The sequence below is a fragment of the Formica exsecta genome, unplaced genomic scaffold, assembly GCF_003651465.1.
Source record: "Formica exsecta isolate Colony F162 unplaced genomic scaffold, ASM365146v1 scaffold1146, whole genome shotgun sequence".
NCBI classification, from domain to species: Eukaryota; Metazoa; Arthropoda; class Insecta; order Hymenoptera; family Formicidae; genus Formica; species Formica exsecta.
In genome coordinates, this window is record NW_021848486.1 from 31,353 (window position 1) to 50,861 (window position 19,509).

General features: G+C 33.2%; 2 protein-coding genes across 3 annotated transcripts in view; both read right to left on the reverse strand.

The window, feature by feature from the left end:
- The window catches only part of LOC115237447, a 10,377-nt gene extending 7,191 nt beyond the window's left edge, over positions 1-3,186 (reverse strand). Inside the window, exon 1 of the mRNA XM_029810494.1 lies at positions 1,811-3,186. Within this exon, the coding sequence (XP_029666354.1) occupies positions 1,811-1,871 (61 nt within the window). The 5' untranslated portion in view covers positions 1,872-3,186. The remainder of the gene's footprint in view (positions 1-1,810) is intronic.
- The window catches only part of LOC115237439 (Y+L amino acid transporter 2), a 35,444-nt gene extending 16,372 nt beyond the window's left edge, over positions 1-19,072 (reverse strand). The window contains exons 1-7 of one of the 2 annotated variants that reach the window (XM_029810471.1): positions 18,923-19,060; positions 18,819-18,857; positions 18,471-18,687; positions 18,124-18,346; positions 17,934-18,049; positions 3,441-3,566; positions 3,194-3,338 (exon numbers count right to left, since the gene is read on the reverse strand). In XM_029810471.1, coding sequence (XP_029666331.1) covers positions 3,194-3,338; positions 3,441-3,566; positions 17,934-18,049; positions 18,124-18,346; positions 18,471-18,651 — 791 coding nt within the window. In that variant the 5' untranslated portion in view covers positions 18,652-18,687; positions 18,819-18,857; positions 18,923-19,060. Of the gene's footprint in view, positions 1-3,193; positions 3,339-3,440; positions 3,567-17,933; positions 18,050-18,123; positions 18,347-18,470 lie in introns of both variants that reach the window. The other variant, XM_029810480.1, reaches the window with a different exon arrangement.
- Between the last annotated feature and the right edge of the window lie 437 nt (positions 19,073-19,509).

Below are 19,509 nucleotides of genomic sequence, written 5' to 3' on the forward strand. Positions count from 1 at the left end.
GGGGGGGGGCGGAACCCACTGCATCCACGCATACACTTTCCTCTCCACACAACAATTGTGGGATGGACCTCGCTTTGCGTTGTAAAATATATGTGGACAAAATGGGTTCCGCCCCCCCCTACGGGGAGGCTCCACTTCCTGAAGATATAACCTAACCCAAACCTATTTTTAATTTAAAACTAAAATTTGGTTTGGATTACGTTATATAACCCAAATTGTAGCTTCGGGGTGGGGGTGCAGGAGCCCCGCCCCTCCCCCGCCCACACGTTAAAGTCGTAAGCCTTTTTCAATAAAAAGATAATAGGTTATTACAGCATACACAAACTTTAATGTCAAACTTTAATTTGTCATATCTTCTAAACGAATGCTTTTCCCCACTTTTTTCTTGCGACGAATTACTCAGAAAAACCTCCCCTACAACATATTTAAGTGGCGATAAAATCGGTGAGGTGTAACCTTTTATGCATATTTACCAAAAAGCTTTTTGAGATCCCTAAAGTTAAAAAATTAAATAAGAAAGTCCTGCAGCAATGTTATTAATATTACTATATTATTATTATATCACGTCACATTATTTATCCATGTTACTACAACTTTAAATAACATTCGTATCCCTACTATTATTATTAACCTTATAACATTTTAGTAATATCATGTCAAAAAGAAAGCTTGACATGTCCAATCGTCAATTTTACTGCCTTATGCGTAAATAAGAACGTTTACGACACTGCGCGTCGAGACTGTGAGCTGTAGAAACACGCGATGGTGGGGGAAGTCTAAAGCGGTAAGAGTGAGATCGATTGCTCCTCCGCTCTTGGTAGTTAGACAGGCCTGCTTTACCTAATCAAGAAGCCGCCACCGTAGCAAAAGAATTCGTAATTAAAATAATATTCAAACACGGAATCTGACAAAGTGCTAACGGATCAAGGCACGAACTTTTTAAACAATATATTCAAAAACATGTGCAAACTATTAAAAATAGAAAAAATATAAACAACCGCATACCATCCAGAAAGTAATGGTGCGCTAGAACGCTTACACATCGCACACTGGCCGAGTACTTACGACACTATATAAATGCCGACCAGACACTGGGACGAGTGGATACCTTACGCCATGTTCTCATACAATATTATCCTCCATATGGCAACAAGATTCACTCTTCGAACTAGTATACGGACATCAAGCAACCTTACCAACAGCGCTAACAACACCACCGAAACCTACGTATACTTACGACGATTACGCCTAGGAATTAAAGGAAAGAATACGAGCGACAAATCAAATCGCTAAAGAGCACATGAAAGTGGAAAAAATTAAAATAAAAAACCATTATGACAAAAAGGCGAAAAAAACTGCCTTCAAGGTAGGAGATAAAGTATTGCTACATGATGAAACAGTTCGGAGAGGACGTTCGAAGAAACTTGACTCTTTATGGACTGGACCATACATAATTACTGACAAAATTTCTGATATTAATTATAATATCAAAATAGGGCGAAAAATAATATGCACACATGTAAATCGCTTAACCAGTTAACTGGTAATGACGCATATGTGCGCCTAAAATTTTCGTGCCGAAACTGGTAATGACGCATATATGCGCATATTGAATAACTCCGATAAATTTCGATGGAATTTTCACCGCACATTCCATATTTTTCCCAATATCATCCTGCATAACCTAACCTAACCAATTTTTGAGGAACCTCAAGTTCTGTCATAGCTTCAAACAATTTTTCTCTGTTTATGCTGTCATAGGCGATCTTAAAGTCTATAAACATATGGTGCGTGTCTATTCGGTACTCACGAGTTTTCTCCAGAATTTGCCTTAGGGCAAAAACTTGATCCGTTATTACCCTTCCAAGCATAAAATCACATTGATATGACCTTACGCTTCTCTCGACGAATTCTTTCAGACGCTCACACAAGATGGAAGACAGAATCTTATATCCAGTGTTTAGGAGGCTAATGCCTCTATGATTATTGCTTTCCAATCTATCGTCCCTCTTATAGGATATATCAAACCTTGATTCCAGTTCCTTGACATGCACTCCTCGCTCCAGATCTTAGTTATGAGCTTTTACATCTCACTCTAATCTTTTGCCTTCATATTTCATCAGTTCTGGTGCGATATTATCTGGTCCAAGCGCTTTGTTACTTTTTAGTTTTTTCATGGCTTTTCGTATTTCATACATGCCCGGCGGAGGCATTCCCTCTTTATCGTCATCGTCTTTCTCCTGTCGTGTTAGTCTCCTCTCCTGTTTAGCAGTCTCCAGGTTATTGTTTTCACCGAGGTGTTCCTTAAAATACTCTGCCCATCGCTGTTTTATATTATCTGTGTTTGTATGTTATCTTCTTTATCTTTACAAAAATGGATGTTGGACTTATAACCTCTCCTTTGTAGGCTACTCTTTGATAGAATCTTCATATCTCTTTCTTGTTACTCTCACCCTCGAGATCCCTTAACTAGTTATCTTCATGTTCTCGTTTCTTGCAACATATAACTTTGTTAGCTTCCCTTCTCTTCTCAGTGTATCTCTTCGTTGCTGCTCTAGTGCTATGTGTCCTTTTGTTTGATTGTAAGCTATGTAGAATTCTTTTGGTCGATTGCTTGCAAACATTCCCTATCAAACCAATCGCCATGAGCTGATGTTCTTACTATATGCACTATTATATTGTGTAAAAATTCTTTTAAATAATAATGAAGATGTTTCGGTACTTCCTGTAGAATATCTTCAGCATACAAGGATACAAATAACATACTGACAAAGTGTTAAATACAAACAAACCAAGATGGATAATCGTCAAATCGCATATGGCGGGGACAGGGAGGAAAATAAATATATAGGGATGCACAATATTTAAAATTTCGTTAACTTTTCAATAGTTGCTGCATATGTGTGGTGAGGACATTCGGTATCTGTTTGTTGATTGAGACTATTTTTCTGGCGATTAATAAATAATGAATATGGTCTAAAAAAAGGACCAAAATGTTCATTATTATTAAAGAGAATTTTTATACAATATAAGTGCATTTATTTATTGCACTCAGCTCTTATTAACCCTATTCCTTCTCGACATTTTATATACAATATATCAGAGCTTTTGTTTTTGTAATCAATACATTTCAATTTTTCTTTTTACAATATTGGAGAAAACCATCTATTTCTTCATAGAATATATAGCTTACACATAAGGATCTCTCAATTCCTCTGTCATAAAATTCAAATAATTCCATCCTGAGTAAGAAAATATTCCAGAATAAAAGGCCACAGCAATTTTACCAGGATCGGTATTCGTGTTTTCAAAAGCATTTTCAAAATTTTCTGTATGTCCTAATATAATAAACTTTAATTAACAGAAGATATGCCAGAATATATAATACTATATATATAGTATAAATACAATATATGCAAACGATTTATTTAAAAACTTACCCATGCAAAGCCAGATTAACCCAGCCAGAATAATAATCGTCAGAGCCCCGATTTTAGCAAACATAAATATATTCTGCATCTTAGAAGTTTCTTTTACGTCGTAACAATTGATGAACGTAAGGAAGCCTATAAAAAAATATATAATATTTTATATTGCACGCACGCACGCAAGCACGCGCACACACGCACACACACACACACACACATACACACATGTATATATTATACAGGATGTTTATAAAAGAACTCCGGCATTTTAAAAATTTCATTAAACTCAGTAAGTGAAATTCATTCTGTTTGTTCGAGCACGTGTTCAGTAAACAAAAAAATTTTTATCGTATGAAAGCAAATTTTTTTGCGTCAACAAATGGTGCTGGTAAATCAATTGGTATAAAAAAAATAATTGTTTTTAAGAGAAAAAGTATGTAATTATTTACAATGAATTTTTTTTTGACAAATACTTGTTTTTTTTGCACTAATTGATTTGTCTCATTATTCTGTACATAAAAGTCTTATAATAAGATTTTCGAAAACTAAATATTTTACAAGATATTTAATTTTTTTATCAAAATATGTCAGATTAAGATATAAAATAACTCGAAAAATATTTAATGGAAAAATACTTTATTATAGTGTTTTGAAAATATCTCAAGAAGAGCTATAAGAATATACAATAAAAAATAGGGGCTTCCATTAAAAAAAAAAAACGATAGTGACCTTCATAACTAGAAAAGATTACGAGAAAAAAAATTTTTTTACATGCGCTGTATTGCGGACTAAAAACTGTGCTAATTTCTCTTCTTAAACTTTCTTGTAACTTCAATCAGTTGTGAGAGATTTGCTCGGACATTTATAGACGGACACTATATATATACAGGGTGTCTGGTAAAGATTGTGCCAGCGCTCGTGAGCAGATAGAGCACAGTAAACTGAACAGGAAAGTTCTGTATAATTTTTTTCTATAACGCTTAATAAAGGAATTATTATCGAGTAAAGTTTGGCCAATCAGCGACGACTCTTAGCCGAACGCACATCGATAGTGTGCGCCACCGTAGCGACGGAGCGCTCACGCACACTACCAGGCGCGCGGCTAAAAGTCGGCGCTGAACTTGGTCAGACTTTACTCAATAATAATTCCTTTACTAAGCGTTATAGAAAAACATGATACAGGACTTTCCTGTTCAGTTTACTGTGCTCTATCTGCTCACGAGCGCTGGCACAATCTTTACCAGACATCCTGTATATATAGATATTCTTCTGAATGTGACCCATCGAATTGAGCATCGTCTTTGTAAGAACTTAAAAAGTCATTAAAACCAAAAAATAATTTCGGCAAATTATGTGTTAATTTTTTTTATATGTTAAAATCTTACAAATTAACAAACACACATACATTTACATAAGGACAGCCCCTTCAAATGTCAATGACCTTGACAAATATTGTCAAGGTCACTGTCCTGAGTATTCTCCAAAAGGTTTTAAGCGTTACTCCTTTTTTATTACAAAGTTATTAACAAAAAAAGTTTATTAAATACATCTAATTAGTAACAAATAGTTTTCTACATTAATACTAAAAGAAGTATACACACACAATATTGTGACACAACACGGACCTCACTTCGCCCAGAAAGTTACAAACCCATGTGAAACTGTATAATTATAAATCACATTTCGTGTCCGAGACACACGGCGATATGGGCTGAACCTCGCTTCTCACAGAAAGTTGCAAACCCATGTGAAACTGTATAATTATTAGACATCGGATTTTTATGTAACTGCATATTTTTTTAGAAAACAGATTGGGAAGTAAGATCAAAATAGAAATATGTTTTATCCAAGAAGCATTCTAAAAATGCATATTTAATTGTGCATATTTACATGTTTGTGCATATTTGCATATATTGTGCATATTTGCATATTTCGTGCATATTTGCATATTTTTTGCATATTTTCAAATATTTTATATATTTTAAACAATTTTATGTAGTTTATATTATAAAGTGGGCGATCCTTTTTTATTTTCTAGTTCGTTTTCTCTACTTACAAGATAATTTTTTTGTCAGATAAGTTTTTTGTCACAAATTTAGTCTTCAGTTTTGAGAAAATATTATTGTTTATTGTGATTTAAATTATAATTCTCGTAAATATTATTTTATTTAAAAAAATATAATTTATTTTGTATAATTTGTAATATTTTTCTCATAAATTTTTTTATAAATATATAAATTTTTAAAGTAGTTGTATTAATTAAAGTAATTTTAAAGTAATTTTAAAGTAATTTAAAGTAATTGTATCAATACACAGCTGGAAAATTTTTCTCGTTGTTCAGTTTGGAAAAGTCTCCTTGTTAAAAAAAATATGTTGGTTAAAATGCTTCTGTTCAATATTTAATACATTCATATATTAATTAAATATATTACTGTTGTGTTAATTAAACTCAAATGTTGAATTATTAGAACAACTGAAAAAAAGTGTACAATTAACACAATGTCCACATATTTTTCATTTTACACAATAGATATGTTTCGTATTATTGACAAGATTTATCTGTTAAAATTTATAGAAAAAAATGTTGATTTTATTCTATAATAAAAGTGAGAATGAGTACAGACTATCAATAACATTTTTCTAAGTTTTATTATTAAAAATATGTTGATTTCACATAAAATTTATTTCAAATTACTACAAAGTTTGCATTCATTTTATGTTGAAATATTAGTATAGTATGGTGAAATTCCACATGAGTTTACAACTTTTCACGCAAAGCGAGATTCAACTCATGTACAACCCATGTAGAATCTCACTTTGCTTTAAAACTGTGTCCACGCATATACTTTACAACGCGAAACAATGTTCCACATGGATTTACAATTTTCCACGCAAAGCAAGGTTCAACCCAAACCTATGTGTCTAGTTTTTTGGTAATAGAGCCTCCCCGTAGGGGGGGGGGGGGCGGAACTCACTGCATCCATGCATACACTTTTCCATCCACACAACAATTGTGGGGTGGATCTCGATTCGCGTTGTAAAGAATATGCGTGAACACAGTGCGTTCCGCCCCCCCCCTACGGGGGGCTCAACTTCCGGAAGAAATAACCTAACCCACACCTATTTCTGATTTAAAACTAAAATTTGGTTTGGATTACGTTATATAACCCAAATTGTAGCTTTGGGGTGGAATTTTTTCGGGTGGGGGTGCAGGGGAGAAGCTCCGCCCCTTCCCCGCCCACGCGTTAAAGTCGCAAGCCTTTTTCAATAAAAAAATAACAGATTATTACAGCATATACAAACTGTAATGTCAAACTTTAATTTGTCATATCTTCTAAACCAGTGCTCGGATTTAGTTGCACATTTCGGCCCAATTCCGTGGCTCACGCCTATTGCCCCCCACTCATCGCTCGTGCGTTAGCGACGAGTCGTCAGATACGCGTAACTAAGGAGCGCGACGCTTTGTCTCAGGAGCGTCCGTATATAAGAATGTCCAAATATAATAGTAAGACAATACTTTTCTAAATGCACCGCGAAAATTCTCAAAATTAAAAGTTTTTCTTCAATATTTTATATTTCATTGATATAAAATATTGAAGAAAAACTTTTAATTTTGAGAATTTTCGCGGTGCATTTAGAAAAGTATTGTCTTACTATTATATTTGGACATTCTTATATACGGACGCTCCTGAGACAAAGCGTCGCGCTCCTTAGTTACGCGTATCTGGCGACTCGTCGCTAACGTATGAGCGGTGAGTGGGGGGCAATAGGCGTGAGCCACGGAATCAAGCCGAAATGTGCAACTAAATCCGAGCATTGTTCTAAACAAATGCTTTCCCCCACTTTTTTCTTGCGGCGGATTACTCAGAAGAACCTCCCCTACAACATAGTTAAGTGGCAATAAAATCGGTGAGGTGTAACCTTTTATGCATATTTAACAAAAATATTAACTTTTACCTATAAATTCATTGCTTGACACGTCCAATCGTCAATTTTACTGCCTTATGCGTAAATAAGAACGTTTACGACGCTGCGCGTCGAGACTGTGAGCTGCGGAAACACGCGATGGTGGGGGAAGTCTAAAGCGGTAAGAGTGGGATCGGTTGCTCCTCCGCTCCTGACGGTTAGACAGGCCTGTTATACCTAATTATATTTAATTAAGTTCTTTATTTCATTTTAACTGTATAATTGTTTCCCCGTCACGAGTGGGGGTTCATAATTTAAATTTCTATTTAATGCGGTCAGTTAAACAATTAATATCGTGATCCATGTCGGATAGCTCACTCCACCCTTGTTAATCCCAGGAAGCACGATCTTTAACCCAAGAGCATGTCACATTAATCCAGATTAATTCTCATACTTCTTGGCTTGTCAACCGAGGATGGAGGAGAATACTCAAACATCTAATAATATTTATAACATGGATGACATATCTACGTGACCCTGGTATCGTTCCACAGCGAGTCTATTATCGTAAACATGTAGAAATTAGTTTCCGATTAACATAACAATTGCGTTTTTTCCAATGATTCTCAGTTTCCATTGCGCTAAGTCTGCTTAATTGCGAATAATATGACATATGTTTGATTTTGGTTTTTTTTTAAATATTATGCTGATGAAGACCCCAAAAAAAGGGGTCGAAACGTCTATGTAAATCGATGAGTGTTTTATTGTAATAAATCACAAATATTGTACGCGCACTATCTCCCGCGCTGACTCTTAATTGCTACTCGATCAGATTAGTGTTTATTTTGTTTAATATTAAAGAGTCTGTATTTTGATTAAATTGAATCAATCATTTGCTATATAGAATATAACTATGATATAACATATGTAATAAAAAATAGGTTTCCATTAAAAAAATTCAAGGTGATCTTGGCGACGCCATCCAAACCCAAATTGATAAGATCAGTAAATAGGTCTCTTTAAACCCCACAACTTTTATTCGAAACAATTTTCTATAAAATTTATATATTTCGAAATTTTTCAGGGTTTCCATACTTTTTCCTCACCCTGTATGTTACATTACATGTTATATTTATGAAAGTAAAATAACCGATTATTCATTAGTAACATTTATGCAGTTATAATATTCAGTTTTATTGCACTTATATTATACTAATAGACCTGTGTTTATTGAAGTTGAAACAAATATTAAGAGCTTGCATAAATATCAATGTACGTTACTATTCTATTTAAATGTCTAAGAACTGCATATCTTACTCGGCTTCTGTTGCCAAACAGGAAGGTTCCGTTAGCATACATTCACATATTGATTGATGCCTAGGATAACCAGATTATATGATTAAGGCTCCTGAGTAGTCGCCGTAAAACTCTGAGTTGACGGTGGCGACATGGGAATAAAGATGCTGCGGTAGGAATAAGAACCCTGTCCAAACGACTTATCATATAAGTGAACTGGGATTTATTTGTAACTTTCGGCTGGATTTCTTTACTCACGCCTACTGCTCACTGCTCCCCTCTTACCGCTCGCACCTTAGCAACGCATCGCCGCATCGTAACTAAGGAGCGCATCACTTAGTCTCAAGAACGTGCGTACCACAAATGTAATAGCACAATACTCTAGTAACAATAAAATATAAATATTTTAAATAATTATTTTTATTATTAATACAAAATAAAATATTGAATCGAAAATTTTAATAAGAACTTTTGCTACTAGAATATTGTGCTATTACATTTGTGATGCGCACGTTCCTGAGACTACTAGGGGAGAGCGTGATCTTGGGGTCACCGAATTGAAAAAGGCTTTTATATAGTGTAGTACTCTATTAAAAGAGTATTTGAGCAAAGGGATAGGGCGCAATGCTCAGCCATTTCCAAGAAAATGATTTAAACAATATAGCTTTCCTTATATCTGGCTCCGTTATACCCATTAGCGAAAAGGCGGTGTAGCTCGGGCATTAAGCGCGTGGCTATCACGCATCCAACCCGGGTTCAATTCTTGTTTCTGCCATTCTTTTTCTTATTCTTTTTTTATACAATTTAGCAACGAATATTTATTCATGTAAAATAAAGTTAAATTAACCAACAATTTTGTTGTTTTTTTTTAAATTTGCACTTTCAAAAGACAATTTTTTTTTAAATTTACTCACGAAACTGGGTATAATTTTTATTCAACTTACAACCGTATTATTTTATGCATTCTACCCAATATCAAATGAAGCAAATAAAATTAGAAATTTCAAAAGAAGTACAGCAATGAAGCTTTACGAATTTTTATCCATTACTGCAGATGAAAATATTGCTTCTCCGTGTAAAGCGAGGTTCAATGCAAACCTATGTGTCTAGTTTTTTAATAGTGGAGCCCCCCCCGCACGTCTGTACTTTTATGTACAGAATGAGACAAATCAATTAGTATAAAAAAAAAATGTTATTAAGAAAAAGTATGTAATTATTTACAGTGTATTTTTTTAAACAATTATTTATCTTTTTTTATACTACTTGATTTGTCTCATTATTCTGTACACAAAATATTACGGTAAGATTATCGAAAACTAAATATTTTACGAGATATTTTATTTTTTATATCAAAATATATCAGATTAAAATATAAAATAACACAAAAAGTACTTAATGAAAAAATAAAAACTCTCGAGATAAGGTACAAGAATATGCAATAAAAAATATAGTATTCCATTTAAAAAATTAGATGTGACTTTTGTGACCTTCAAATAACTTTTCAAGGTCAAACCAATGGTATCATCTTATGGCCCCCTCGAAACTATACAACTTTCGTCTAAAACATTTTTGTCTTAAACTTCTAGATTTTAAGATATTTTAGTGGATACATTAAAATGGCCTACCCTGTATAATCAGTCAGAGTGGCACCCGTTTGACCACGTTAATATTGACCACGGTCCCAATTGACCACGTTGAGATTGACCACGTTGCGATTGACCACGTTGATATTGACCACGGTCCAGATTGACCACGGTCCCGATTGACCACGTTAATATTGACCACGGTCCCAATTGACCACGGTCCCGATTGAAAACGGTCCCGATTGACCACTGTCATATCAACGTGGTCAATCGGGACCGTGGTCAATATCAACGTGGTCAAACGGGACGCTCCCAGTCAGTCATAATGAACAATTATTTACAAAGAAAGATATATTTTTGATATTACAAGGCGCGACCTTAGGGTCATTCTACCAGAAGAGTACTTCATTAAAGGGATATGGCGCAACGCTCAGCCATTTCCAAAAAAAATTGATTTAAATAATATGGCGTTCCTTATATTTGCCTCTGTTATATCGATTAGCGAGAAGGCGGTGTAACTCGGGCACTAACGCGTGGCTAACACGCATCAAACCCGGGTTCGATTGCTGTCACTCGCACTATTTTTCTCATTTTCTTTTATACAATCTAGCAACGAATATTTATTCGTGTAAAATAAAATTAATTTAACCAACAATTTTGTTTTTTCCTTTAAATTTGCATTTTCGAATGGCAATTTTTTTAAAATTATTCTGGAAATGGATATAATTTTTATTCAACTTATAATCTTATTATTTTATACATTCTACCCAATATAAAACAAAGCAAATATAACGCCACTATTCGAACATAGTTATAATTTAATACAAAAAATATTTAATTTGGTATATAATTTTTCTCTCAACTTCGGTATACCGCTCCGACCATAATATCTGTGTAGCTGGTTTGACCGTAACTGTTAACGGTTTTTGGTCCCTTCCAAATTACTTCCCTCTTGTAACGTATATTTCTATACAACACAATTCTATTCTGTCCGATTCTTCGAGTTCCTGTCTGATCCTAATCGGGTAGAATGTATAAAATAGTAAGGTTGTAAGTTGAATAAAAATTATGCCCAGTTTCGTGAATAAATTAAAAAAAAAAATTTGGAAAGTGCAAATTTAAAAGAAAAAACAACATTGTTGGTTAAATTAAATTTATTTTACACGAATAAACATTCGTTGCTGGGTCGTATAAAAAAAGATTTAAAAAAAAGTGCGCGGGACAGGAGTCGATCCCGGGTCTGATGCATAATAGCCACGTGCTTAGTGCCCGAGCTACGCCGCCTTCTCGATAATCGGTATAACGGAGCCAAATATGAAGAACACCATTATTTAAATCAATTTTTCTTGGAAATGGCTGAGCGTTGCGCCCTATCCCTTTGCTGAAGTACTCTTCTGGTAAGAGTACTACATTATATAAAAGCCTTTTTCAATTCGTTGAACCCAAGGTCGCGCCCTCCCCTTGTTAGTCTAAGGGCGACTTGCACCATCGTGATTTAATTCTTAAACTCGATTTAGTAGCATGTTGTCACTGTCTATCGTTCATTATTTGATAGTGACAGCATGTTACTAAATCGAATTTAAGAATTAAATCACGATGGTGCAAGGTCAAGGTCAAAGTATTCGTTTTCGTATTCGCGATTATGAAAAATAATCGTATCCGTATTCATATTCGTGTTACGTCCTGTAGACTCCACAATTCCTTCCTTCCGCAAAATTGCGGCAATGACCATCGATTGGTGATAAAAATGAATCGTTCAGTAAACAGAGCATCTTGCGCCATGCATTTTCTTAAACACTTAGTCACTTGTCAATAACTATATCTATGAGTAATCATGAGAAAGACGCAAGAAAATCGGTGACGAAATCATGTCGATCCCCCCAAAATAAATAAAAAACAATAGATATCCCTTGTAATAAAATTTTCCGGCATAAGAATAAAGTGATACCGAAAAGATAATAAAATTCCTTCTAACGAAATACCTAACAAATATAATTGGATCAATAATAATAAAATTTCCTTAACAAAATATTCAATAAAGACAGCTGCATCAATATCGATAAAAATAATCATAAGAAAGTAAGACCTTTTCTAATTAGATCACGTGCGCAAAAGTTCGCCGAGAAAGCTAATGTTCAAGGGGCCTTTGAACTGATACTGAGTTCGCTAAGCGACGATCACCACAGGTAAAAACGTGAGAAGTAGGAGAAACACCCGGCCTAATGAGGATACTGACACAAATTTTAATTCGTTAAAGTTTAAAAGGTCCCCTCTCCCACACTATTTCGATTCGACAGAGTTTTGGAAGAATCCTGCTCTTAGAATTAGAATACATCCTCCAAATGGGGATTATAAAAAGAGAACTCACAAGACCAGAATTCATTACATAGTTTTCAGTTTTTATTCCGTGATGTTTTACTTTGTCCTTTTACACCGCGAGTTTATTGCTCAACTAGTACTCATTTGTGCAACCAGTATCCTCATCTATAAAACGACCCCGTCGTTTTCATAAGTCGATCACAACATTGCACTGCAACACAGATCAACCGGGAAACACCGCACCATTAGCCAATCTTTCTTGATCATCCCTTTTATAAAAAGTAAGTCACAATTATTCAATTTTATTCATACGCATAACTTCTCGCGATAAATAACTATTATATTTTCACTGGTTTCGTAATGAAAACTAGGTCGGGCCAAACTTATAATTTGTGACCCAGCAGTTTATATCGAGCCCATCGCAAGACTCGGAAAACTCGAGCTGCTGCGGACTTTAATTTTTGCGCAACTATTAGTAGTAGTTATATATCTCATTACATAATCAACCACACAAACCACCGAACCTACTCTTTCTCTTTCCCCCAGTTACTCTCCCGTATACTTCCCCGAACGTCTTTCTTCTTCTTCTGAACAACCGTTTTCCCCACAATCATTTCGAGTTAGATGACATCGAGAAGGCGATCCAGGATTTCTGTGATAAACTTCCAAACCTAGAAGCCAGACATCCTACCAAAATTAAACCATGATCTGGAAAATCTCCTATTATTCCCTCACTCAATAATCCCTTAATTCCCTTCACACTCTTACTCACATATTTTATTTTTTTTTTATTTCTAATTAAATATACTTTTATTGTAATAACCAGACAGAGACTTAATGTTAACGATAAAATCTTTCCCTTATCACTCTGACTGATGTCCTCTATACTAATGTAATACCTGCGAAGAAATAACACACGCACACATACACACACTCACTCACACATATTCACACATACCAACTCAACTCTCAATGTTATTTTTTTGCTATAATAAACCCATATATATTAACTTCATTTATTTTAAATATAAATAAAATCGTATTTTATTTTATTAATAAAAATCATTTAATTCATTATTAACCCCCACTCATTTTCAGTCCGAAGATCGCACTTGGTCCCATCCCGCGTAAAAGAGATTAAATTCTCTTTTTATTCCCCAACCGAAAAGGAACCACCGTACGAACGTCTGAACAACCAGAATAATAGCGATCCTAATTGTCATTTATCTGATTTTCGGACCTGCAAGTTCGTTCGACCCGATTCCGAACGCCACGAGGCGTTTAACTTCGAGATAATAAAAGATAGTTGTTGCGCCCTTCCATTAACTTATCCGTCCTCGAGTCTGGACGTAACATTCGCGAATACAGATTTTTGTATATTCGGAACATCCCTAATAGGGACATTAAAATAGCCCACCCTGCATAATAAAAAAATTTTTTTAAGTCAAAATTTTTTGTATTTTATTTCAAGAATATCTCTTTATATTTCAAAAAAGTTTATTCGGATATAATCAATAGTTTTCTTTAAAAAAAATTATAAAGATCACTTGTTTTTAGAGCTGTTACACTAGAATCTCCTCTTAAAATAATATGCAGGGTGTCCGACAAGTAAGTGACCAAACGAAAGGTGGAGATAGATTGGGTCAAACTGAAAAGAAAAGTCCTGTACCATTTTTTTCTATAACGCTTGATAAAAGAGTTATTATTGAGTAAAGTCTGGCCCATCACCGTCGACTTTTAACCGGACGCACGTCAGTGAACCGCCCGCCTGATAGTGTGCGTCGCCGTAGCGACGGGGCGCTCACGCACACTACCAGGCGCGCGGCTAAAGGTCGACGCTGATTGGACAGACTTAAACAATAATAACTCCTTTATTAAACATTATAAAAAAAATGGTTCAGGACTTTTCGATTCAGTTTGACCCAATCTACCTCCACTTTTCGTTTGTTCACTTACTTGTCAGATACCCTGTATAAACGACTCGGAACGACTGGGTCGCTTAATGTATTAGTAATGTAAAAGCACATATTAAACAATGTAAACGCACGTTAAGAGGAAAATTGTAACCACGATTGGCAAATATATACATATATTCTCTAAAGAAAACCACTAGTTTCTTTATAGCGGGTGGATCCTAATACTTTGGACATCGTCGATTCCGATTCCTTGGTGCCGCGCATGGCGCAAGATTTTGGAAGTAGTATAGAATTCGCACGCGAGCGTGTGTGCACGTGTGTGAACATCAAGAGAAAAGAAGAATCTTACCAATAAAAAGAATGTTAGTGGAATAAGCCAGAAAAACAATGGAACCGAATGCGCAACTTGAAGCGGAAAGAGAAACAACAAAAAAATTTCGAAGACGTTATAGCCATCTTATACCATATACCCAATTAGAGATATACACAAAGAAATAAACGATTGGCATAATCAATGGAAAAGATTTCGTCCGGAACAACGCCAAAAAAAAAAAAATCAAAAGACGATGATAAAAATCAGACAGATATGCTATCGGTTATTTGCGATTGAAAGAAGCCTACAACATAGTGCCTAAATTCGACGAGATTTTATAAAAATTGTCAAAATTTCTAAGCATAAATACGTATACGATGAGAATTATAGTTCATTAGAGGAAAATATATTATTAGAAGTCATTTTATGCCTTAAAGTAAAAGACAAGGCAAATATCGATTTTAAAACCTGAGAAATCCAAAAGATTTTGAATAGTTAAAGAAAACACTAGAAGCCTACTATTTAAATAGAAGAAGCACGGCACATACACATACATATTTACAACCAGAATTCAATTCACAAAGCAGCCGAAAAAAAGCTGGCGAAACACGCAATGTAAATTAAAAATTGTTATAGAATTATACGAATTAATGATAGGACAAAAAAGTGACAAATAATAAGCAAATTATACTCGAAATGATACAGCAGCAAACCCTACAAAATTTCCAAATAGAATTACGTAACGAGATAAAACTACTAGAATTCGATCGCAGCATTATATAACGCTGCAAGAAGCAATAGTTGGAATCAGCATGAAAAAAAGTTTAAGAGACCAATCAGAGAAATATATGTATCTCCCACAATTTAAAGAAAACTACATATATATAGAATGTCTGTCCATAAATATCCGAGCAAATACCTCATAACTAATTGAAGTTACAAGAAAGTTTAATAAGAGAAATTAACACAGTTTTTAGTCCACAATAAAGCGCATATAAAAAAATTTTTTTACTCGTAACCTTTTCAAGTTATGAAAGTTACCATCATTTCTTTAAACGGAACCTCTTATTTTTTATTGCATATTTTTATAGCTCTTCTTGAGACCTCTTCAAAATACTATAATAAAGTATTTTTTTATTGAATATTCTTCGAACTATTTTACATTTTAATCTGACATATTTTGATATAAAAAATAAAATATCTCGTAAAATATTTAGTTTTCGATAATGTTACCATAATACTTTTATGTATTACAGAATAATGAGACAAATCAATTAGTGTAAAAAAAAAAACAAATAATTGTTTTAAAAAATACATTGTAAATAATTACATACTTTTTCTTAAAAACAATTATTTTTTTTTACACACATATTTTGATATAAAAAATAAAATATCTCGTAAAATATTTAGTTTTCGATAATCTTACCGTAACACTTTTATGTACAGAATAATAAGACAAATCAATTAGTTAAAAAAAAAACGAATAATTGTTTAAAAAAATACATTATAAATAATTATATACTTTTTCTTAAAAACATATACTAATTGATTTGTCTCATTATTCTGTACAAAAGTATTACGGTAAGATTATCAAAAACTAAATATTTTACAAGATATTTTATTTTTTATATCAAAATATGTGTCAGATTAAAATATAAAATAACTCAAAAAGTACTTAATGAAAAAATACTTTATTATAGTGTTTTGAAAAGTTCTCGAGATAAGCTACAAGAATATGCAATGAAAAATAGGAGGTTCCATTTAAGAAATTTATGATGATCTTCACGTGATCTTGACAACGCTATTCAAAGTCGTACTAATATTAATATGTAATGCGTTACTTGAAACCCTACAACTTTTGTCTAAAATATTTTTGTTTGCCGTTCTCGGTTTTCGAGATATTCGGCTGGCACGGGTGGTCTGATACACCCTGTATATTATAAGAAATAATTCTAAAGCGAAAAAAAACATTTTATAAGATTTTTCTTTATGAAAACATCATATTTTTATTTTCTTTTTTTCAATAGAGGAAGAATATCGAGATCTGACTATTGTAGTTCGCACAATGATTCTAAAATAAAATTGAAACATCAAAAGTAACACATATAATTCAAGTAGCAACCTGATGACACATTGTGAAGTGTAGATTCATATCACAGAAAGATTCTTAGTTATCTAACAATATGATTTTATACTTAACATAATAATGAGTACCAATTGCCACATTTGTAATCGGTAACGAATAATACCTCTCCCATTTAATTAAAGTAATAAATAAGACTCAGAATGACTTGGTGATAGTCACTTCCTGTATTAGTAACGAGCGTTATAAGCGTATAAGAGCATGTATTAACTAGTGTAACACACTAGATTTTTAATCTCATTTCTTTTATATTTAAATTACGTTTTTTTTTGTTTTTTTTTTAATATCTCACACTTTATTCCTTTTGAAATGTAAAAATTTGAGAAGTAATAATAATAAATTCATCTCCACACAACTAAATACTTTTATCATTTTTTAAAATAAAAACAAATATTATTTTTTCGAATAATTACTAAATTTAATAATTATTTTTAAATAGTATAATTGATAAAGTTCTCAAACTTTTTCCAAAACATTAAAAAATTATTAAGAATTAAATAATTTAATTCTTTAATTTTTTAAATAAAAACTTGTTTTATCAATTACTCTATTTTAAAATAATTAAATTGAACATTAATTTAAAAAGTTTTAAAAAATAGAAAAAAGTATTTATATGAAAATTGATTATCATTATTTTCTGAATTCTTATATCTTTTGAAAAAAATAAAATTGTGTTATGTTAATAAAAAATGATGGAATTTAAGTTATTTTAAATTGTGAATAAAATATTCTTCTCGTACTATATTTAAATTATTAAAATGTAAATATATATATATTTAGATGTATTCACAGATAATGGCTTTTGCATGCATATTTGCAACTAGATATAATGGCTGTATTTCAAAATTCACTGTCAGTACTGAATCTACAGTCCACGTAATGTATATTATAGATTTCCAGTACTGGCAGTGAATATTAGAACACAGCCAATATATCACAAGTACTTCATATGTAAATATATTTTACATAAACTAATGTATTTACATCTAAATATAATATTGTATATGTTTAATATTGCTAAAATCTCACATATACTCAGTGCAGCAATTAGTCGCACACCATAGTCTGGAGTGGCACAATTAGGAAAAAATGGTTGTAAGACATATTGAGCAAAAGTCAATCCCATGATAGCATTTGTTGTAGGTCTGTAAATGACAAGTATATTTCTGCAATATTTTTTTCCAACTAACAAGATTTGATTAAATAAAGATTTACTTACACAAAAATTAAATTAGCAGCCCATAAGTACAAAAATGAAGGTAGCGCACCAAATGCTTCATGAATATAGGCATAATCTCCTCCACTGCGAGGTACGCTAGTACCTAATTCTGCGTAGCACAAGGCACCAACCATAGAGAGCAGACCACATAATACCCATATGATTAGAGACACTCCTACACTGCCCACCTCTTGTATCACTCCTTTTGGTGAAATAAAAATGCCTACAAATATATGTAGTTTAGTAAAAACATTTAATATATACATATAGAAGCACAAAGTATGTCAAAATACATTGATTTAGAAACTGAATTTCTTGTTTATAGAAAATTTATAGTTTTAATATACCTGAGCCAAATATAATTCCTAATATAATGGCTATCCCTTCTAAGAGGCCTAACTGCTTTTTCATCTGTATCTTGTTCACAAGTTTTTGCCCTTTACCAAATGGCGATCGAATAGATCCCTCATCATCAGAGCTTATTAATTGCATTTCTCTGAGTGTTTCATCAAATACTTCATTCACCATTTTTATAAAGCAGTGCCTTAGAAGATATTCTATTTACTTCTCGACAATAAAATAATTTAAGATTTTCTAATTAATTCTATTAAATATATCAGCGAGTATATGCCATCATAGAAAATAATATATGGAAGTATAATAGACATATAATTTAGACAGTATGTCTTACTCACACATATTACTTAAAAATATAATAAAAACTATTCTGCAACCTTTGAAAAACAATATGATAAATGAGAATTTAGGATACTCTATTTAGATTTTGATAATCACATACTCATCCGGTCCTTTTTTTTGCGCAAAAAAAAGATTTGAAAAAAATAATTGCTCCACAGTGTAAAATAACCTAACCACAGACTTCTAAAAGTTTCTATATTCTATGATCTAGTTTACACCAATATACTTTTATCCATAGACATAGAAAATATAGAGACCGAGCATAAACTCGTGGTTTAGGCGAGGGGAGTGAAGCCACTGCGGGACGGTGCGACTAGAGTCCTAGATTATCAGAGAGGCGCCAACTCTACCCCACCCTTAGAACATATATAAATGGAAGGGGAATAGCAGGCTGAAAAGTGTCGGAAGGAAGTGAGAAAGAAAATGTAGTTGCCTCTCTCTTGGGAGTAACTACACATACAAGCATCGTGTCTGTAGTATACATACCTTTGTGTACACACACATGGCCGTGCATGCGCACTTTTGAGCAGAGTTACTCACAAGAGAGAGGCAACTACGATTTCTTTCTCACTTCCTTCCGACACTTTTCAGCCTGCTATTCCCCTTTCATTTATATATGTTCTAAGGGTGGGGTAGAGTTGGCGCCTCTCTGATAATCTAGGACTCTAGTCGCACCGTCCCGCAGTG